This window comes from Prionailurus bengalensis, chromosome C2 (genome assembly GCF_016509475.1).
Source record: "Prionailurus bengalensis isolate Pbe53 chromosome C2, Fcat_Pben_1.1_paternal_pri, whole genome shotgun sequence".
Classification (NCBI taxonomy): domain Eukaryota; kingdom Metazoa; phylum Chordata; class Mammalia; order Carnivora; family Felidae; genus Prionailurus; species Prionailurus bengalensis.
In genome coordinates this window covers 139333890-139357579 of record NC_057350.1, presented here as the reverse complement: position 1 = coordinate 139357579, position 23690 = coordinate 139333890, and the positions used below count along the sequence as shown (strand labels likewise).

At 42.3% G+C, this 23690-nt stretch overlaps 1 protein-coding gene across 3 annotated transcripts in view; it reads left to right on the top strand.

Moving 5' to 3' along the window:
- The window catches only part of ZNF385D (zinc finger protein 385D), a 902334-nt gene that overhangs the window by 591439 nt on the left and 287205 nt on the right, over window positions 1-23690 (top strand). The window contains exon 1 of one of the 3 annotated variants that reach the window (XM_043595512.1): window positions 8429-8837. The exons of 1 other annotated variant lie outside the window; for it this stretch is intronic. In XM_043595512.1, the coding sequence (XP_043451447.1) occupies window positions 8816-8837 (22 nt within the window). In that variant the 5' untranslated portion in view covers window positions 8429-8815. Of the gene's footprint in view, window positions 1-8428; window positions 8838-9283; window positions 9672-23690 lie in introns of those variants that run through there. One more of the 3 variants, XM_043595511.1, reaches the window with a different exon arrangement.

Here is a 23690-nt window from a genome sequence, read left to right as displayed (position 1 = left end):
CTATTCACGTGTGGCTGTGCAGAGTTCCTTTGGGTACTGCTGCAGTTAAATGGTATTCATGGTGACAAATACTGTAGATTTCCAGAACTGACACTTTTGAGTCAAGGGTAAAAATCACATTCGGTCATTTTATCCACCAGAAGGATCGAGATGAGCCCTTAGGATTATTAGTATGTTTGAGCAAAGCCAGGATTGAAATTGAGACATAATTAAAAGAATGTTGGAACTGTAATATTTTGTTTTCCATTTACACATTTCCTTTATGTGTTTTAGACATTTTGACAGAGGAAGCCAAACAAATTTCCATCTACTGTATTTGACTGGAGGCACAGAATTATGCACACTTGGAAACACTTTCAATTACTTGGTGAATTCTTGCAACAGTGGGGCAGAGTTGCACATCTCTCTGCTCACTCTATATAGTTATTATCACAGTATATATAAAAATGGAATGTCCATGGCCTAACGCATCCAAATTTACTAGAGCTGTACTCAATTTATCTTGAAGGATCTTTTTTTTTTTAAAGCAAAAGAAGAAATTCAATATGATGTTGTTTTCTTCTTACATTTTGTTTGCAAGCACATTTGTTGTGGGGCTGGATGGGGAGAGGGCTGATTCTCAAATTGCTGCCCAGGAACCATAAATGAATTTTATTTTAAGAAAAATTGGAAACCTCTGGAGTGTATAAGATCTTTCAACCTGCTATACAAGATATATTAACTCATGTTATTGTGTCGCCAAATGTCTTTGGAGGAGGCATATTATTATATTTCTGTCCTTGGAAACATTTTGAGGCTCATTCATGTATTCATTCAGCAAACACTTCCTGCATTATCTGTCAAATAAAATTAAAACCCTTTGACCTGGAATGTGAGATCACATCCAACAGGGCTTCTGTGTTTTCCTCTCCAAATTTACTCTGCATGAAAATCTCTTAGGAAACTTGCTCCTTAAATTCAAATTTGTTCTTGCTCTCCCAGACATATCATTCACAATCCCATCCTGGGTTTTAGTCATTTGCAAAAATTTCCTGCATTTTATCAATCTGAACTGATACTGAAGACCAAGTTCAGGTTCCACCCCTTCTCTGTAGCTTTCCAGGTTTGCCTGGAGCCATCTCATAATTTTACCATTTACCACACCCTTACATGCATGTCCTAGATTGTTCATTTGTTGTTTACTTTATAGTACCTTCGTTTTTACTCGTATTTTTGGATATGTGTTTCATCTCCTTCAGTAAGCTACCGAATGCTTTTTGGAGTAGGGTGGTCGTTTAAGCATTACACTTCAATGCTTTGTTATTTAGGATCGCTACTTTTAATTTTTTTTTTTTTGCCAGTGACAATGATAATAGTTATAATAATCTCACTTCCTTTTAATGAGGCACCAAACTACGTAGTGTGGTGCTACTAAACTTGTGATGTGGTATCCATCATTTTTGGAGACAGTATCTACACAGACATAAAGCAATCTAATAAAAAAAATAGATAAGTAAACAACTTCTTGAGGGGTTTTGGGGAAAAGATATAGAAACGGCATGTCAGGCAAATAGTCTGAGAGCCTACAGAAAGGAAGCTGGTGATACTTCCTATTATAAGGGAATCAGAACTATCTATCAATCAGGGCAAATGTACTCATAAAAACCACCGATATGAGCAGCTAGGGGGTTGTCTAGTTTCCCCTGAACTACTCTCTGTTCTTGACTCTGGTACTTGCTTCCCATATTGGCCTCCTGATTTGCTCTACCCATGAATTTCTTTAAAAAAATTTTTTTGAACATTTATTTATTTTTGAGAAACAGAGAGAGACAGAGCATGAGAGGGGGAGGGGCAGAGAGAGAGGGAGACACAGAATCCAAAGCAGGCTCCAGGCTCCGAGCTGTCAGCACAGACCCTGATGCAAGGCTCAAACCCACCAACCGTGAGATCATGACCTGAGCCGAAGTCGGACATTTAACTGACTGAGCCACCTAGGCGCCCCTACCCCCAAAATTCCTGATCTGTCTCTTGCCCGATACCTGATCAGTCCTCTGGTTCTTAGCTATCCTCTCCTCAGAGCTTTGGGATTTCTCTCTCTAAGATTACTTTTGACATCTCTTCCTTTTCTGTGTAATTCTGATCCTTGTCTCCAACCACAGCAAAGTTTGCTGCTTCCTAAATCATGGGCAATGTTTGATGTTAGTGCTATACTCTCGTCACTAACGCAATAGGCCATGTCCTTGTCATACATTTCTGCGATGTTTCTAGAGTATGTAAAGCATTCTAGGAATTAACATATATTTCACTTTTTCTGTGACATCAAAGAAGCCTACATTGTACCTGGGGGATATTGATAATTGTAAAGGTCACTGAAAGCCAATCTGATAAATACTTTAAATGGAGTTATGTAAAGAATGTGTGAGTGCTCATTAGGGGAACACATGAGTCAGACATAAACCCAGGGAAGACTTCTTTTTTTTTTTAAGTTTATGTGTTTGTTTGTTTGTTTATTTAGAGCTTGTGGGGGAGGGAGGGGCAGACAGAGGGGGAAGAGAGAATCCCGAGCAGGCTCTGTGCTGAGAGTACCCGATGTGGGGACTCGATCCCATGAACTAGGAGATCATGACCTGACCCGAAACCAAGAGTTGTATGCTTAACCGACTATGCTCCCCCAGATGCCCCCCAGGGAATACTTCTTAGAAAACCAAATATCTGAGCAGTTTGGGATGGTGAATATAAATATCTAGGCAAAGGGGAAGACAAAAGGGCATTCCTGGTAGAATATAACTATATTCTCAGGAAGATCAGAATGGAACATCATCTAGAAGTAGAAGACTTTTGAGATATTTACTCACTCGACAAATATTTATTGCATGCCTGCTGTTGTTTAGACACTAGATGCAGCATGACCATGGTAGACATGCCCCTTCCCTTATGTCCATTGTACTGAAAGAAGTGTAGTCCATGAATAACATAAAGGATGGGTCCTTTTCTCTGCATGGAGAAAGGTAGAAGATGTTCTAAATTCTACAAGATAAGTTGATAAGCAGAATCCCAGAGAATGTACGCTTCTTGTAGACAGAGATTTCTGCAATTTCATCAGTGTGCCTTGAGCACCTAGAACAGTACTTGGGACATGAATACCCAATGACTATATGTTGAATAAATAAACATGCCTGGGCCACAGTCAGTTCCAAGGTAAGAATTCAAACAGGGCTCCCAATGCTAGTTACTAATTATTGTAAAAGAATTGCTATTAACTGACTATCAGAATAGGCAGGACTACATATAGAAGGGATTTATTGGACGTCTCCAAAGTCAGAGAAATTCAGATGGACAGAATTTTGGAATATTATAGTATTAATAGTTTCTTTATTCTCAGTTCAGTATTAGCACTTCTTTTCTTGTAGGCAATTTACTTTCCAGACTAAGGTCCACTTGATGGAAGCATCAAGTGACAATCTAGGAATAAAAATGATTTATGAGTTTCAGCAGTGTCTATACAATCTAAAAAATTCATCAAAACACTGCATGGATCAATTGAACTAGGCATTCATTCTCTTACTGACCAATCACGTCTCTCTCCCCTTTTCAAACTGTTTTAACAGTGGTTGGCGATGTATCAAAGGCAAACTCAAGCTTAAAATCAAGAGCCTTCCATTCATATGTCAACAAATATTCAGTCAACAAATTGTTATGCTTCAACAAATATTCAGTCACCAAGTACCCATATATTTGGCCTCTTGCTTTTACAATGTCCCAGAGCTCAGTGTGGACCCTCTTCTCTTCTGAAGTTGAATACTCCTTTGAAGATATCATATGGTCTCATGGATTTAATTACCATCTATAAAGTGGTGACTTTCACATTTAAATATCAAGCCCAAACTTCTCCCATGAACTCCAGACCCATACAGCCAAACTTCTACAGAATGTTTCCACTTGAATATACAATAGAATCTTAAACTAGGATGCCCCACATTGACCACCTCCAAATCCCTCCACCCAAAGCATGTTCTTCCACAGCCTTCTCCGTATCAGTTAGTAGAAATCCCATCCTTCCAATTGCTCAGTCCCCAAATTTTTGTGACCCAATATTATTATTATTTTTTACTTTCTCTTCTATTACCTATCCAACTCACAGGAAAACCTACTGGCCTATTTTGACACACATACAGACTCTGACCACGTTTTGCCACCTCTACTGCTCCTACCATGACCAAACCACCATCTCTTCTAGATTATCACAAAGTCTTCCTAAATCATCACCGTGCATCTTCCCTTGCTCCCTTTTATCCATGCTCCATGCAACAGTCATAGTAAACCCATTAAAATATGTCAATCAGGGGTTCCAGGGTGGCTCAGTCTGTTAAGCACTGGACTTCAGCTCAGGTCATAATCCCACCGTTCCTGAGTTTGAGCCCCATATCGGGCTCTGTGCTGACAGCTCAGAGCCTGGAGCCTGCTTCGCATTCTGTGTCTTCCTCTCTCTCTCTCTGCCCCTCCCCCACTTGCACCCTGTCTCTCTATCTCTCTCAAAAATAAATAAATATTTAAAAAAAATTTTTTAATGTCAAATCAAGTTATTCCAAAGGCATTCTATATAAGTCAGAAAAAAGTCAAAATCCTTATAATATGGCCTACAAACTCCTACTGAATTAGGCTCCATGTGACCTACTTGACTTCATTTTTTTTTTAAATTTTACGTGTAGTTGACAATGTTTTTTTTTTATTAAAAGATAATCATGATCTAATATGGAGAATGGATTGGATTTGGGCAAGCCTGGAGTTAGGAACCCCGGATAAAATTTTATTGCTGCAATATAGTAAGGAATGAAAGTGGACTAAACTAAGGCTCAGGGGAAGGCAACCGAAGACACAACTTTGCTGTGCTAACTCAATGCTAAATTACTGCTGCATTCAGCTATGGGAACTCGAAAGGACAAGCGAGCTCACAAACTGTGGCCCTGCAGTACCACCTGGCATCTGTATTGTGTGGAATTTAAGAACAGCTGCTGCTAAACATGGACAAGTTCAATTTGTGTAAACATTTTGCATCAAACACTATCAACTTCAAAGAACTGACTATAAGCACATAGAAAAGTATGATGTTTTACACCTAATATGGTTGTATTCAGCATGTTCACTCATTTATTCACAAATATTTATTGAGTAGGAACAAGTGCTGGGTACCCTCGTAGGGATGGTGGATACAGCAGTGAACAACAAACAAAAATCCCTGCCCTCATGGAGATTCTATTCCAGGGGGAAGACACGTAGGTAAACAGAGGTCTACAGTAGTGTGTCGGGCAGTGACAACCCTTATGGAGGGAAACTACTCTGATAAACTTTGTAAAAAAATTTTTTTAAGTTTATTTATTTATTTTGAGAGAGACAGAGACTGTGCAAGTAGGGGAGGGGCAGAGAGAGGGAGGGAGAAAAAGAATCCCAAGCAGGTTCTGCACTGTCGCCACGGAGCTCCAAGCAGGGCTCGAACTCATGAACCTTGAGATCATGACCTGAGCTGAAACCGAGAGTCAGACATTTAGCTGACTGAACCACCTGGGCGCCCCACTCTGACAAACTTTTGATCAAGACTCAGCGATGAGGTATCCAGGCTGACAGCTACCCGGATATTCAAGCAGAGAGAAAATTCTCCTCTTGCCATAATGTTTTCACTCAAAATATGTGACTGGTTTTAGGGCATCTTTTGTTTTAATCCTGATAGGTATATTACTATCTGGCAAGCAGTGACCTGATTCCCCTCAGGATCCCCCAGCTTCTCAGACCTGCTTACAGAGAGAGAAATGTCAGGAGTGTGAACCAGGTCTGTCCCTGCAAGCTGCTGGGTCCTCTCCTGGACATGACATATAGAAGCATGTCTCAGGCACAGCCAGCATGTCCATAATCCATGTCTAGCCAACATCAGCTATGCCTTTATTTGGATGCTATTCTGTTTTAAAATAAAAATACTTGCAGTTTTTTCCTTTATAAATATAAGGCATGCAAATAATTTTAGGGGAAACAATAAAAAGTATAAAATTAAAATAAATCACTTGTTTTCCATCCAGAAATAGGCACTGTTTCTATCCGAGGCCTTGATATTCCCGCTAACCCTTAACTGGAGAAGGGTGGGGCATACACCTTTAAATAAAGCAGATGCCTTCCTTTTTTTGGCCGAACAGAATTCCATTGCATGGATGGAACACTCAGTTGCCTCTTGGATGCCACACTTCTCCAGAGGCTACATGCTGCTGCTCTTTCAGGAATAATCCTCTGTAGACCAGGCAGAGGGTGTTATGTTCTATTATCAAATACTCTCCACTTGCATATTTGTGCCCATGTAGACAGGTATTTTTTTCTGGAACACTCAGTAACATAGTTTGATTGGGGAAGACCTTTACCTGAGCCACTATAAATGGGTAATTTATAATTTATTTCTTTGAATAAAGAAATCTCCTGGGAATGCCTACATAAATTCCACATACAAATAATAAGACGATTACACTTTACTGACCGCACCATTGAGAAAACTGCTTAAAGTCTCTGAGCCTCAGGTTCGTTTGTCTTCAGCGTCAGCGTCCTGTTCATCGGGACATTGATAATATCCACCTTTTTTACATGTCAATTTGTTAGAAAGAAAGATGACGTAAGTGAAAGTACCTTGTAACTGCAAAATGCCATGAAAATGTAAGGTGTTATTAATTATTAAGACAGTCCTTTAGTGTCTTAAGCCTCCTGTTTTAAACTCAACTCTCAATGCCTGCATCTTCTAACTACAGGAACAGAAAAGGACCAAAAACTGTAGCATTAAACTACAGTGCCCCCTAGCCCATGTAGGAGGTCAGGACAGTTCATGAGCTTCATGAATAAGCTCTACCACAGATGGTTCTTTTGCCTGAGGGAAGGACCATTAATTGTACTTTTGGATGATTTCCATCTGTCCAAAAGGAAAAACACTTATGTGTTTCCCTCAGTAGTTTCCTGTAACGTTCTTTTTATTTCTAATTTTTAAAAAGGAGCAAAAAAGTATTCCTTACTATTTGTATTTTCTTGCTCCAAACTGCTTTCAATGAAGAGTGTTTCTAAAAAAAAAGAATCACTGGATTTATCCTAAGACTCGTGGTAATGTTTCTGATTTAGAGATGATTACCATTCGCATTTACAAAATTCTTTATAATCCATCGCAAGAGGGGATATGGGTCATAGTGCTTTTTTCACAGAGAGGAAACAGGGGGTTTAGCTTCTTTGTGAGATTGCACAGCAAACTGCCATTATGAGCTCCAGCCCACCAGTTCCAATATGCATTAAACCCACAAACAGAGACAGGATTGTGCAAAGAAAGACCACGGATTATTTTAATATCACACCGTAGAAATATTTGCTACCATGGCTTATAAAAACCTGTATTGAAAATAGATCAATTGCGTCCTTCTATAAGCTGTAGTTCTTTTGTTATCTCCAGCTCTTAATTTTATAGATTTTTGTAGAAAATTTTAAGTTTCGATAGTTCTGTAGGTAAATTGGATGCCAAAGTGATGAGTCCTTAGGAAACTGAACGTATTTTATGGGTTTATTTTCCATGCTGAGCATTTAAGTATTAATCAGCACCGCTTTCAGGGATTTCTTTCTAACATCCTTTTCTATGTAAGGACTGCAATTCATTAGACCATTGGAGGAGCCAGAGGCTTTGCTAAGCTTTGCCTTTCTTGACGGCTCCTCTCAAATCTAACGCGAGTTTGTGTGCGCTTGTGTGTGGGTGTGTCTATATTATGCTGGTGACCAGACTTGAATGATGACACAATCTTGGTTGTCTTTCAGGCTAAATTGTCTCTCCTCTTTGGGGGTCAAAGATCATTTCAGCTTCAGTATCCTTTCTACTACCTATATGGGAAGCAGCAAATGTGATCTTGTGAAACTGAGGGGTGACTTTTATCACGTTATTTTTCTTTACATTTCTCTATCAACCTCGCTCAGAATATACTCAAGAAATAAAAATAACTCTTCCCCAACTACTAGGTTTCTTTGATCTGGTCATTTCTAAGGGAAAACCTCCATTACCCTAGCAATGGACCCTTGAATGTTTTTGTTTTTGTTTTTGTTTTCTCTTAGGCAGAAACATCACAAGCAACAAACCCTCAAGCCCACAGCAAAGAGAATGCAGACACAGGACACCATTCCTTTCCCCCGCTGCTTTTTTAACTTAGGGTGGCAGGCTAAATTTTGGCGAGAATGATGGCATTCGTGGGAGGGGCGGGATAAAAGTGTGTTGTCTAATTACACGTTAATGGCAGAACTCGCCTTAACCTCTTCCCCTCCCGCGCCGTGGTGAATTTCCCCCGTGTGCTCCCTCGTGGATCCGGAGACCCTGCTCTCTTTAAGAGAGCCTCCCGCGCCCCTCACTCCGCCCCCTCCCAGGTCTCTGGGCTCGTCAAAGCTTCCCGAGAGCCATGGTTGGTCCAGGCAGGCAATCGGAGCACCTCATGGAGCCGCTGCTAACCGGGGGTGGGGTGCGGTGGGGTGGGGGGGTCTGTTTGTAGTACTCTCAGTCCTGATGTCACAGGCGCGGCAAGGACATCGCAAGGAGGAGTCGGATTACAGTAAGGATGGGCAGTGCAGCAGGCAGCCGGAGCGCACGCTCCAGCCGCCGGGGACCGTAGCCCGGGAGAGGCAGCCTGCAAGGCGCTCATCCCGCGGAAGAGGCACGCTGGGCGCTCGCTGCTCTCCACGCCGGGGACGTTTCCACCGAATGTAGCATGAAACGGCTCTGCTCTGCGTGTCAGCCTTGGGGACGAGCTGATGCTGAAGACGCCGCGGTGGGGTTCCAGCTGTCTGATTAATGAGAAACATAATGTATTTTGGTGAGTGTTACCTCTGATGATGTAATTCTGGGGGTGGCCGGCTCTTCACCAGGGCAGACCAGCCTTTAAAAAAAAAAATCTTTAAGCCGCGAGAATATATTACGTTAAATCTACCTCCAGTTGGCAAGTGGAGGACCAAGCTGGTGCAGCCTTCAAAGCTTCCTTTGTGCTACAGTTGGGGCTGTTTATTAGTCGTGTGTGAGTTTAAGTTGGAAAAGAAAAGAAACAGGGCGGGGGTGGATAAACTTTGGCTTGATATCGTCTGCATGAAGTTGGCTTTTTAGCTAGGTGAAGGAGAAATGGTGCGGCGTGGGAAGTCATGAGCTAACTCAATGGAATGTAAAACTAAGTTCCTGTACTATGGATGCTGTGAAATCTTAGTCAATACCAGCGTTTCATTAAGCATTTTGGTTTTTCCCGAATTGTGAGCCAACAAGGAAAAACATTCTTTGGTGTGCAGGGGTTGAGCAGCTGAGGACGCTCCTCTATGCCATCCCATTTTCCTTTTGGCTAGAACAGCAATCGCACAAAACGCATAGTATTTCAAACCTTTAGAGGTCTCGAAGCTGTTAAATATTTCTGCAGTTTCTGTGCCACGGTGGAACCCTCCCTTAAGATTTTCAGCCCAGCTGCCCTGCATTTCCAGAAAACATGTTGAGGCTTAGATCTGGGCTACCAGGGGAGCACTGTAAGCGGGCTTGGAGCTGTGTGTTCGCACTGTAAGGCTGCAACTTACTGCTGGGAGAGAAGGCACAACCCCTTCACTGAATAAGAAGCCGCCAAGGATTGGGACTGAATATCCTTTCCTCCTCCCCGAAGTTATGCTTTCCTTCTGTAAGTTCCATCCCGCGTCATCATCTGAGGGCATCTATCTGATATTAAAAGGTTTGTGAGAACAGCTGGAGAGGGGCCAGGGAAGGATTCCAAGATGCAAATGCTCTGGGTGATTTCTTGGTTGGCTTTAAATCTGAGACCTAGAGTCTTTTTTCAGATTAAGGAGGTGTTTAAATAAACTTGTGTTGGGGGAGTGTTAGTTTCTTGGGCATTTATTTCTGTGTGTACTATTTGCTTTGTTTTGTTTTCTTCAGACTTTGAAACATTTGTGAAAGTACGGGAGGAACACGAGTTGTAAAAGCTGAATGCCTTTAGTTGTCTTGACAGCCGTTTTGATTTCCCTATAATTTGTGTCATATTGGGAAAGAAGTCTTAAAAATAACTAAAATTGATTTGGAAGAAACAATCCTCATTTCAGAGCCAAATTTAAGACGAATCCAGAGTTAAACAACACCTCTTTCCAGGGGTACTGTTGGAGGTGGTCAAGCTTGTTTATTGGCAATTGATAAAACAGCAAGTGTGTATCATGAATATATTTTTGATAAATGGAAAATCTTGGAGATGTAATCTGTCCTTTGGACAAAATAAAATTTCAGCATCTAATGCTACTGAGGGATAGGAAGTAGGTTGTAATTTTAAGTGTTTTGCCTCTTGCAACAATTCTTTATGTGATGATGGCGAGCATGGAGGTTAGCCAGAGGAGTTGCATAGTCTAAAAGTACTGGTCAGTGACCATCCATGCTGTACGAGATTATCATGTAGCTGCTGGAGAAATGTTCACTGGGCTAGCTCATGTTAACTGTAGGCTAGTCCAGCTGTCTCGTAAAGCTGGGTGATTCACAGGGCAATTAGTTTCACCGTGTAATGCAAGTTTTTAATGGTACAAATTGAAATGTGATGTCCTACTTCGGATGAAACTATACTCTTTGGAAGGCAAAGCTAAAGTTGCCCTCTGTGTCATGAATGTGGTTCCGTCTCACCAGGATTCCGGCATGAGATACGTTTTTCTATTCCTGGAGGAAACCGTGTGGATTCAGGAATGCCGTTGATTTCAGGTTAGGCTATGCAGCCCCTCTCACAGGCAGTTCAGAACTCCGAGAGCCCACCTGTCCCTAATAAAATGCCTGGTAAAAGAGGTAGGGCAAGAGGAATTGAGCAGAACAATCCAGGCAGTTTCAAGATTCAGTAACATGCTGATGTTTGCAAATGCCTCAGACTGTGTATATTTGTGTATGTGTGTGTGCGTGTGTATTTGTGCGTTTGTGTGTATCTATATATTTCCAACATTTTAGCTATTTCGGGTAGTTTTTCAAAACAATACTTTCACTTTGTAGTTTGGTTGCCCTTTACTTTCTTCTTCAATTTTGAACTGAGTCAGGGAGGACATAGGCAAAGAAAAAGTGGGGCTGCCTTCGTGGGCTTTTCTGGGGATTTGTGGGAATGGAGTGGAGGCGTCCGAAGACTTGTATTTGCATCTCTGGCAGGGAGTGATGAAGAGCATGGCGATGCTGTAACACCAGGGAAACTGATATGCAAGCAGGGTATTTATTTCCCTTATAAATAATCTAATTTGTCAGTGTTGCTCGACACCCCCCTTCAAATATAACTGAAGAATCACTGCCTACCTGCTTTCTTTCGCCTTAAGTACTGGACAGTTGCAGCCTCCCCTTGCTCAGTTGGCGTCTGTCCTGTGTGTGCAAGTTGGTGGGATATGTAATAGTTCCATTTCTCAAGAATAGCTCATGTTTTGAGTGTGCCGTCTCAGACTTGCAAGACTAATGGACCCTTTTAATGACTTAAGCCTCACTCTTATCTCCTATTGAAATTTTAGTGCAGCGTTTTCAATAATTGTTCCTTTGCACTTACTGTGCAGTGATTTAAGAGTTTGCTGTTCAGTCACCGTGGATACTTTTGTTACTTATGCTATCGATCTTGCATTCATTACTTGGAGTTAAAAATAAGGCTCACATAGGAGAAAGAAGCAAGGAAAATCCCAGTCAGCAATCCGATTGGGATTACAGTAAAAGCCGGGGAAAATAATAAATAGTTCTGAAATTCCCTCCCCACCCCCATAAATATTTTACATAGTTAAAAATTACATGTGCCAAGGATGAATAGCCATTAATAATTTATCCAGAAATAAAAGCAAAGCAGCTGGGAGGCTTCTCCTCAGATTAAGGAAGAGAGGCTGTGGGTGGTTGTCAGTACAACAGACCTGAGCTGCTGGGTTACAGTTTGGTTAAGAGGAGTGTGCTGGTATGAAGGGCATGTTCCTTGCTTGAGTGCATCCTGGCTATTTGTCAGAGCCTGGCAGAAGGTTGTAACCATGTACTCTCTCCAGCTCTAAGCACCGTATGTCTGAATCATCTCCCCTTTCCATCTGGCCCACCACATTTCTCCACTGCTGGAGTGGTGAGTCGTTGCCAGTGGTCATGTCAACCTCACAAATTGTCCATGGTTGGCCAGAGAGGTGCTATGTCTGAACCCTTTGCCATCAGGGGAGAAAATGGGAGGCTGAATGCACTCAGGAAATTCTATGTGGCTGAAACGAAAGATGTTTTTAGGCCTGAGTCAACCAGATGGAGACTCTGGGGGAGCTTACAGCCAATGAGAGGCTGGGGCTGGCTCCATGAGAATGCTCTGGAAAAAGGAAATAATACACCTGAAACAAATGAGCAGAACTGAGAGACAAATATTAGAGCCCCCTCAACGGTGTATTGAGGAAACCTGGGGAAAAGGGCGAACACAATCCACAAAGTGTGAAAGGGCTGTTCAAGTTCAGCCTGGCGTTTGTTGTGGATCAGCTGTCTTCCTTAAAATGCCTGAGAAAAATAGGAAAAATTACTTAGTGGTATGCTGATTATTACAAGAAATACTTGATTGAGGAAGCTTGTAATACAACAGCTAGGGGTAAAAAAAAAAAAAAAAAAAAAAAAAAAAAAAAAAAAAAAACTAGTAGGAAAATTCTAGACCAGAAGCCTATTTCCCCGGTCTAGAATAGACACATTTGTATATTGTCATGAGAAGGACTTTTGTTTTTCCCCTGGGAGGTTGAGAACATTCTCACGTCAGCATTTACACTTTTGGTTGTGGCTGGACCATCAAGTTTCACCTCTAAAGCAGTATGTTAGGAAAACAGTTAAGCAGCAAGGTTATGGGGAAGGAAATGAGCAGAAAACAGCAGGCAGCAGAGAAAAACATTCCTCTTTTTTTCATGTTTTCAGTAGAAACATTTAACTCGTCCTAATTAGTTTGTACTGAGTGATCTGTTATGGGGAATTAGGTCCACTAGAGTCTTTCTAAACACTCTGGAGGTGTTTCTATCTTCCTGAGGCTGACAGGAGGAGAGAATAACTCAGGAAGGCACTTGTTACTGTAGACTCCCCTTTTTAAAGCGTGAAGTCATTGCCATTATGTTTTATTACAAATGAATCTAAATGACATGCAGTAAATTACTACATAACGGGGATGGAGAACATGACAGGTGAATACTGTCAGAAGGGATCATGTGCAGGAACCACAAACCGAACAGAACTTGGAAACCCATTAAGATTTCTTTCTCAAGACAGGGTCTCTTTTAAATTCATACGAAGCCCTTATTTTAAGGAAATGGATTCCAAATTTGATCAATATGCCAGTAACATGGAATCCTTATTACACTCTTAAATTTTAAGCAAAAAAAATATTTTTAAGGACTTTATTAGTTGCTGTAATTATATGGAAATGAGATGGGTTTATTTAAGGGATAAGTTCCAAAATTCATGAGATAATGACGGCTTGCAAAGTTACCATTTTGTGGGTGGCATAATTGTTCCAAAAAACAAATGAAAAATTTAAATTAGTGGTTTCTGACTTCCATTTCAGAAGATTTGGTCACAGCTGTTTTTGACTAAAACCTCCCCTGATAAGACAAGATGCATTGGCGTGTGTGTGTGTATGTGTGTGTGTGTGTATGTGTGTGTGTGTGTGTGTGTGTGTGTGTGTGTGTGTATGGGTGTATTTCACACTGGAGCATCAAAAGGTGCCTTTTTGCAGCAAACATCCAAATTTCTTTCCGCATTCACATCTTGTATGTTTTCCCAAATCTTTTCACATCATTTAAAAGGTAAAACATTAAGTATTGGTTTAACAAGATGGATATTAAACTCTTTTTTTAGCACAGCTGGCTTCAAGTTTAACAACCATTATATACATTAGAGGTTTTAAAAATCAAGTCATGAGGATAATTTTTAAGCCTTTTTCTGCTTAAGAGAGAGTGATGCTTGTATAAGCAGAAACCTGTCTCTACTTTGACCTTGAAAAAGAGACGTTTCCATTTGTATTACACTATGAAAAACATGTCAAAAAACAACAAAGGTCATAGCAGCTGCCCTCTCTTTCTCTCTGACTCTCTTTAAAAAAAGCCATTACATATCATTTCCCACAAAGATTAGTTTTGCAACAGAATTTCACACATGATTGGTGGCATTAAGAGAAAATACAGCATGAGAGGTGGCTAGAAATATCAAAGCTTAAAGTGGTTGAGATCATGCTTGAACCAAATTGCTAGGGTTGAAAATAGGAAGACGCTTTGCTCTGTCACAGCGTTAAAATCGTTATGAGGCAGCTGGAAGTCGGGCTTCATGGCACGTGAGCTTCAGGTTCACACAGCTTTTAAAATCTAGGGTATTTCCGAAACCCTCTTGACTCCGAAACCTGAAATGCACACGAACCTCCATCAGAGCCCTGGAGGGGATGCACTGAGCCCCGAACCCCTTCTCCTTGTCCGCCTTTCAGTTTTCTCTTTTTTCTAGCCTGGCAGTATCCCATTTCTGTAAGAAAGGAGAACAGAGAAGAGTAACCTGGGCAAGGTCAGGAGGGAGACCCAGGTGTCAGGCCTGGAGCTCTGAGCACATGCTGCCCGCCCCAAAGCACCACTGTACCTGGTGGGAGGGGAGGGCTGTGGGGCGGGAGTGGGTTTGGTTGGCTCCAAGTTCTTTTACAGGATGAATCACGTTCGATGCGTATCCTCAGCAGCCTGTTTAGCTCAGTGCCAGCTACATAGGTGTTGATTGTGCATGACTGAGTGAGTTGGAGAATTAGGGAGGAGCCAATTCCACTTCCTCAGCAGATCCTTTAAGGCTGATGTTCCCTATGAAAACTGGTCCATGTGTGTTGACAAACACTCTTCTTGGCTCCTGAAACATTTTAGCTGCCTTTTTCTTGTCTTTTTTTTTTTTAATCTTTAAAGGTAAGGACTAGTCCTTAGAAATCCGATCTGAAAATAAATGGAAGGAGTTCTACAATCTTTTTTCACTTCTTTCTTCATAGAACTCTGCAGTGTAAAGAGTAACATATCTATAGAATATTAAGACCAGTGTACAAAAATGTCTGAAGAATACCTAAAACCATCATAGGAGATGGTAGAATTGCACTTTGTTTTCCGTTCGCTTGATCACAACTTCGGTTCTCAGCTTTACTTGGCTTCAGGGAGTTTGCCCCAGATGTTGATGTCCTCTTGCCACGGGCTAGATAGGCAGGACTGCCCGCTATGTGCAAGTAACCAAAACGTCCAGAAGGCCACCAGTTTTGAAGATCATTTGTGAAAGCTGAAGAAAATGGAGATCATTTGGACTACTATTTGCAAGGCTTTTGCAAAAATGTGCTTCACACTTACCTTTTTCATATTCATGTGTTTTGCTGGTGAGAGAAAGTGCTTGTGGCAGATTGCCCTGAGGAGAAAAGTGCCACATGCGTGTAAACGTACTTTGATAAACATCATCCCCTACACTTACATCGCGATTTGTATTTCTCAAAATGCATCAATACTATGCTTTTTTTTTTCAATCCTTAAAATGACCCATTGCAGGAGGTAGATAAAATATAATTATTTCTATTTTGAGATGAGGAATTTGAGCCTCCAGTGACTGAAAGAACATTCTCAAGGTCACACAGCCAGTAAACGTTAAGGCCAAGACTCCAGTTTGGTCCTTCAGAGTCTTACTTCGGTGCTCTTTACTCTTTACAGAGGAGTAGAGGGGAATATTTCTTATGAATGGAGGATTACTTGTAATAATAATGCTAGGAAAAAAATATTCCAGCTGATAGGCTAAAGAAATGAATACAAAAGATTGGGAAATAAGATATATTTGTGTGTTGACTTTGAAAAATCAAAAGTAATAACAGAGGCCTGACATAATTCATACTTTTTTTTTTATTCTGCCTTGTTTCTTGTGTCAAATAATTACTAATAAACACAAGTAGAATATTAGATTAGAATACTAATCGGCCTCAGGCAGGACCCGGCTTTCTCCACTGCCTCTGTTTTTTCCAAGGCAGCATCAGATACTAAGGCTTGTATTAATTGTACAGCTGTATATTCCTGCTGTGTCACTATTTAACTCAATGCTTACAAAAAGAAAAATTCCAAGTCATTTGTGCTCCAGACTCTTTGATGTTTACAGTGACACCATCTCCAGTGTTTGGGTGTTCAAGATGGAACCCCAGCCTGGTCTTTTCTCTGTGACTGATAAAGAGAAACAAACAGCCTGTGAGAATTTAGCTGCTCCCCTTACTGGCTCTGTATTCTTGGGCAAGTCACCTCACATTTTTGATATCCAGGTTTTTGTAAAAGAAGAATAATGATAATGTGTTTCCCACAGTTCTATTTTGAGGACTAAAATATACAAGGCATATAAAAGTGCCAAGCCCCAGGAAGTACATGGTAAGCCGCCAGTAAAATGTGATTCTTCCCTACTTTTTTCCCCTCTGTATCCAACCCAATATACAAATGTATAAAATTGAAAAAAAGGGTTTATATCTCTTGGGGTCAAATCAGAAGACAGGAACCATGCTAACTAATTCACAAAGAAGGACTTTTCATGCAGGTGGTTTGTTCTATGGATGATAGAATTGCTGGGAAGCCACATGGGGGCTGGTGAGGCAACCCAGAGATTAGCAATAGCAAGAAACTAGTAGTTGTAAGATGGAAGGACAAGAGACGTGGTCCCGAAGGCCAGGGCCCGGGGTCTCCTGGTGGGAGCTGGAGTCGTGGCAGATCTAAGACGTTGGAGGTAGAAGGGCTCGACCTTAGGCATAGAGAGAAGTACCCTGGCTTCTCCCTTTTGCCCACCCTCCAGTACGCTGCCTTTGCCCCTCATTGGTGGAATCGAGCCAGAGGCCAGGCAGCGTGGGCACTGCACCCTGCAGGTGTCAGCTCCTGGGCAGTCCAGGGAAAGTTCAGGAAATAGACCTCAGGGTAAAGTGGCCAAGGACCTGGAAAGAGATCTTACACCTGATAGGAGTGGCAGTTTACATGTGACAGTGTCTCTGGAAGAACATCTCAATTTTCAGCCAGAGGTTTGGTTAGGGGACATACAAGTCAGAGGGAAAGGAATAGAGCTGAAGAGCTTTCAGCAGTCCCCACCAATCCCCAGGTTTCTGTACCTACTTTGTCACTTTCTGGTTCTGTGACGGGGGACAAATTAGTAAATCTGTCTCTGCGTCGACTTTTTCATTTATACAGTGGGTTATAGAGGCTGTCTGACAGTGAGGTTCAATGAGTTGTTGAATGCAAGCTTCACAATATGCAAAGCACCATGTGAATGGGCCTTGTTATGAGGATGTGAAAAACCAAGTGGATTAGAAAGAGCGGAGCTTGGAAAAATAGCAGCTTGGAAATACATGTTCAGCTATGCAGTTTAGCATTCCAGCAGAGATCTCTGAGTGCACTGAGAAAGGGAACATTTGGATACATCCTCACATAGCCCCTTGCATGGTGGGGTCAGATGTACCTGTGAGGCCATATATAATCGGTTCTTTGTTATTATTCTATAACAAAGGGAAATTGCAGGAGCAAAGGCAGGGGAGAGAAAGCGAGCTGGGCAGGAAACCCTCCGTAAAGATTCTCTACCCCCATATTCCTTCCTGTCCAAGACTCTAACGGGAATAGACACGTTGAAAGCTCAGGGAGTTTATTAATAGTTGCTTGGGAAGGGAAGAGGGATTTGATATCGATTTTTACCTGTTCTTCTATGTGTTTCTGGACTTTTAAAGACTGATTTCTTTGGCTGACTGGCCCTGCTATTAAAAACAAAACAAAACAAAACAAAAAAACCTAAGGCAAAACATTCTGCCCTTCCCATATGGCATTATTAGCATTTCTCTCAAAGCCTTCTTGTAAAGCCTGCGACAGTTCATAACTTACGGTGCCCTTGTTTAGAGGCATCACCACAGTGACTGCTGGGGAGCATTGTCCTTGCAGGGCACGATGCACGACACAGAAGGCAGGTGGTTACCACTAGGTGTTTCACTTAGCTGTCCTGAGTGATGGTGAGACATACCTTAGACAGCTATGGCGATTCTTAGGAGCGTGTCCTAAGGTTATCAGTTAGAAGGTGTTTTAGAAGGCAGCTTGTTTAAAATATATATGTATTTTTTTTTCTTTTTTAAAAAAAGTTCAAGATCCTATACACTAACCTTCTGGTAAACTTCTTCTCCTTCTCCTCCTCTTTCTCCTCCTCCTCCTCCTCCTCCTCCTCCGTCTCCATCTCCTTCTCCTTCTCCTTCTTCTCCATCTCCTTCTTCTCCTTCTCCTTCTCCTTCTCCATGGTTTCTTGGGTTTTCCTCACTTTAAAATGCTTAATAAGTAAGAAAGTTATAGTGCGAAGCCCAAGGCATGGAATTGACGGACCTCTTGGTTTCCTGAGAGTGTTTCCCAACTCCTGTTAATGGAGAGCAGTCCTGGTGCTGACAGGTGATGGGGCATTACTGACAGAGAAGGGGGCTTAACAGCCTGAGTGCCTGCTTTGTGCCAGGCGCTGGCGTGACTTAATTCATTGCACCTCACCACCATCCTTAAGAGATGATCAGTGGATCTAAGTCCTGGCTGCACAGGGGCGCCTGGGTGGCTCAGTTGGTCAAGCGTCCGACTTCGGCTCGGGTCATGATCTCGTGGTTCATGAGTTGGAGCCCCATGTCAGGCTCTGTGCTGACAGCTCAGAGCCTGGAGCCTGCTTTGGATTCTGTGTCTTCCTCTCTCTCTCTCTCGACCCTTCCCCTGTTCAAGTTCTGTCACTCTGTCTCTCTCTCTCTCTCTCTCAAAAATAAATAAACATTAAATCCTGGCTGCACAGTGGAATCCCCTGGGGAAATTCTGAATAGATGCTATTGTCAAGGCCCTACCACAATCCGTAAATCCACTTCTATGGGGATGGAGCCTGAGCATCTGCATTTTCTTTTAAAATACCCAGGTTGATTCTGAAGGACATCCAGAATTGAAAATCACTGAGATGTGTAATTTTAACCACTTTGCAGAGCAAGTCCTGTATGCTAGGAGTTCCCAGCTTGCCCCAACTCACCCTGGCAGCCAGGTCAGGAATTCATCCCAAGTCCACCTGACTCCGAAGCCTGTGTTCTTTCTCCCTCCACACGCTGACTCACTCCCCTTAGGGAGATCATCCCGTGGCCTCAAGTCCGGGCCTGATTGCAGCCATCTTGGGCTGCCCCCTTGCTTCCAGGGTGGAAGTCCCTAGAAATGGGCCCCCTCCTTTCTACCTGGGGTTCTTTATGGTGCTGGCACCCAAAACAGGTTCAGTGCAGCAGGAGTCGATTCAGAATCACAGTCGGTATGGTTCTGGAAAGAAGTTTAGAACTCTGCTTCTCAAAATTGAACATTCATGCACATCACCTGAGGATCAGAGTAAAATGCAGCTCTTGATTCAGTAGGTGTGGTTGTGGCCTGTGATTCCGCCTTTCTAACAAGCTGTCAGTGCTGCTGGTCCACCAACCACACTCTAAGTAGTATGGCTTTAGAGATCATATATCTGAGCTACAGCTTTCTGCAGATAGGGGGACTCAGGTCTAAGTGTCTCACCTCAATCTCCCTATTTCTTTTTTTTTTTTAATGTTCATTTATTTTTGATAGAGTGCATGCAGGGGAGGGGTAGAAAGAGGGGGACAGAGGATCCAAGTGGGCTTCGGGTTGGCAGCAACGAGCCCGATGTGGGGCTCAAACTCACAAACCACAAGATCATGACCGGAGCTGAAGTTGGATGCTCTACAGACCAAACCCCTGGGTGCCACTATACCTCCTTATTTTTTTCCTACAGGATACCGTATGGCCCATGGTGTGAGTTCCAAGTCAGGTGACTAACCATCCTACTTTGCCTGCTGCTGAGGGGGTTCCCAAGATGTGGGCTTTGAGTGCTGACACTGAGAAAGTCTCATGCAGACTGTGATGAATTGATCACCCTAGTTTCAGTAGATCAACACGCAAGACCAACTTCCCCAGGGAGAACTTGGGCAAGTAACTTGATCTCTTTGAGCCTCAGTTTCCCTCTCTGTGAAGTGGAAATAACAATTGATACTGCCTAGAATAATTGTAGGTATTAAACTAGGTGGTGCATATAAAGCACTCTACACACTTGTCTCTTTGAGCCTCAGTTTACCTCTCTGTGAAGTGGAAATGATAAATAATACTGCCCAGAATAATTGTAGAAATTAGGTGCTGCGTGTAAGGCACTTGACATGCTGTCACAATGTTCATTCTCACTAAATGCTGGCTGTGCCTATTACCTGGAATTCAGAGACCTGACTCAGCACTCCCCTTCATTACTGAAAAGAAGAAATGCCCCAAAGGTCAAGCGTGAGTGCTCACGGATCATCTCTATTGTACCATCTGTGTGCAGAGAGGGCAGCTTGTAAATCACGTCCTGCCCTGAGGTCTGACGGGCAAGCGGGGGTGAAGCATTCTCCGTTCAGGTTATGGTTTGCCAACCCTGAATATCAGCGCCAATGCTTTTTATTTGCTGTTTAGGGAAAGAAAGGCCTGGCTAAGGCCCGTCCACCTTGGGACATTCTGAACTGGCCCCTGGTGTTCCTGTCGACCTTGTTCATCCATTAGTGTTTCCCTGAGCCCTGTAACAACTTATGAGGGCAGCTGCCGCTAATGACTGTGCCTTCCATCTCCTGACCTGTCATTGTGTTAACAATCGATATCCTTCAAAACACACACCAACAGATAAGGCAGCACCCACACCACGCCTTCTACTAAAATGGCCCACGGAGAGGAAAAAATAAAGACCTCTAACTCGCACGCTTCCTAGCACAGAGCCTGGCACACGGACACTGGATTCGTTAAGTGTTTATTGAGTGCAGCGCCAGCCTGGGGGCATCCCTCTTCCGTGCCGGTCAGTTTCTCATAGAGACAGGAGGGGCCGCTTCCTCGTGTGCAGTGGGCTGGTGTTGAGTGCACGAGGCTGGCTTTGCCAGTCCTTACCTAGGAAAAGCCATTTCACTCACCTCCTGTCAAATGCCATCAGCTTATCAGAACACTTACTGTGCCAAATATGTGACTATTATGTGTGAGGCAAGGTGCACTTTTGTTTTCCTATTGTGACTCGTAAGTGGGACTGCTACAAGCAGCAAATTATTGCACGGTAGGGGTTACCAGGCCCGAACTGCAGCCGACTAGCATTTTAGACAAGAAGACAAACGAACAGCAGAGCAGAAGCTATTCTTGCTTTCCTCCAGCGTGGCGTGCAATTGCAGAAAGGGCCCTACACTTTCACGTGTGTCCATTTTAGAGGAAAAATTGGCAGATTTTGTCTCCGGTCTCATCTCTGCTTACTTGTAGTCAGACCCTCATGCCATTCTAAAAGGGCATTAAACCTAGGGAATCAAAGTGCCCATTTCATAGACAGAAAAGTAGAGGCCAAGTGATTAGTAAATGTGCGTATCTGGCCAGGACCAACGCCCAGACTAAAAATTAAAACCCAGGTCTTGATTCAGTGGTGCGAATTTGGATGAATTGTCCGGGACCTCAGCTTCCAAAGCTTCCAAGTCAGTAGATTGGATAAAGACCAGTCACCCTACCTCACAAGGCAGCGCTGGTAACTACTAAAAATAGTCCAGGTTTTTTAAATGCTTAGTGCCTGCCATCACTGCTCTAAGTATACCCCCTTAACTCATCCTCATAGCATCCCTGTGATGGAAGATGATCACAATGCCTATTTTACAGATGAGGAAACGGAGCTACAGAGAGGTCAGGTAATGAGAGTACAGTAAGTGGCTGAGCTGAGGCATACCTAACATGTCTGGCTCCCCAGCACCGGCCCCACCATCCTGTGCTGTGTGACCTTGAGTAAATCTCAGCCTCTGAAAACCAAAGCCCAGGAGCATAGTCTCACTATTCAGACCGAGCAGCAGGTTTCTGAAGCAGGCAAAAAAACAAAACAAAACAAAACAAAAAACCTAACAAGCAAACCAGCCAACTAGCAAAACTCCTCTTGGTTTGCATGTCAAGCAGCCACCTGGTGGTGGGGCTGAGGCCAAGATCAAGGAAAAATTCCCGGTCCCTTCCAGAAAGTCTGCCTAAGGGCAGGACATAGGAAATCTTGTTCATAGAACATGTAACACCAGTCCTACTCGTGCTGCAAAATCAAGGCTTATAAATAATGCCATCACAATGACAACTGGCTTCTATGTGCTGGGAGAAAGGCTATGCCCTTTCCCTGTGTATTTGTGCCTGATAGAGGGACCACACTCTTGCAAATGGAACAGTCTATTTCCTTTCTCACAGACTTCTTCCTGGGTACATCATGCAATGTGCCATACATGGGGTGATCTTTTTTTAAAAAATCAGTTAATATCTGAACTTATTTTAGGTCCATGGAGCACCAGGAAACTGAAAGAGACAGTGAATTCTTTTTATACCCATAAGAGAATATTTGCTATTTTTTTTTGAAAAAAGTAATACATGCACAATTTTTTAAATAGAACATTATAAAAGGGTAAATAGTGAAAACTTAATCTTCCTTCATTCTTGTGCACTTTCTTACATTTGAGAGGCTAAATTCAATGGAAGGTGGGGAGAGGGGATGGGGGAAATATTGAAGGTGGTCAGGAGGTAAAAACTTCCAGTTATAAGATAATTAAGTCCCGGGGATGTAATGTAAAGTATGATGACTATAGTTAATACTGTATTGTATATTTTAGGGTTGCTAAGGGAGGAGATCTTAAAAGTTCTCATCATAAGAAAAGAAATTGAAACTATGTGAGGTGATGGATGTTAACTAAATTTATTGAGGTCATTTCTCAATAAGTACATACATTAGGTCATTATGTTGTACGCCTTAAACTTATATAATGTTATATGTCAATTACATCTCAATAAAACTGAAAAAAAATAAATTCTGTGGACGGGTATATGTGTATACCCACCCTCTTATTTTTATATGGAATGGAAACATACCATGAACCTTGTTTTGCGTATTGCTTTCTTTAGTATATTTGATGTTTCTCATTCCCTTTATTTTATAGCTGCATAGTATTCTAATGCAGGAACATATTGTGATTTCTTTTACTGGCCCTTTTAAAAGAGAAATAACTTCTTTCCACTCTTTTACTGATAAAAGCAATGAATATCATTGTGCATACATAATTTTTTGTGTGCATGAACACACATATATATAGGGTAAATTCTTAAAAGTAGAATTTATGGGGCAAGGCATATTAAATTCTCATGGGTGTTGCCAAAGTGCCCCATGGAAAGTTTTTACCGATTGATTTCTACATATATTTCTAAAATTAAAGAGTAGAATAACTGCTTTCTAAGTGGTAAACTATTTATGTGAACACCCCCTTGCAGACTTCTCAAATGTGGTTCTCAGACTGAAACAAAATGAAATGGCTTTCTCCTGTTTTGTCCTTGCTTCCCCTTCTCCAGTCGGTTTCTCCATTTCACTTCCATTGTGCTAATTCCATATGGATATTAGTTTCAACTTCCAAAAAAGTAGTGGTGTCACAAAAGGGAAGATGCTGCATGCTTTAAGAATGGGGGGTCCATGGGGCGCCTGGGTGGCGCAGTCGGTTAAGCGTCCGACTTCAGCCAGGTCACGAACTCGCGGTCCGTGAGTTCGAGCCCCGCGTCGGGCTCTGGGCTGATGGCTCAGAGCCTGGAGCCTGTTTCCGATTCTGTGTCTCCCTCTCTCTCTGCCCCTCCCCCGTTCCTGCTCTGTCTCTCTCTGTCCCAAAAATAAA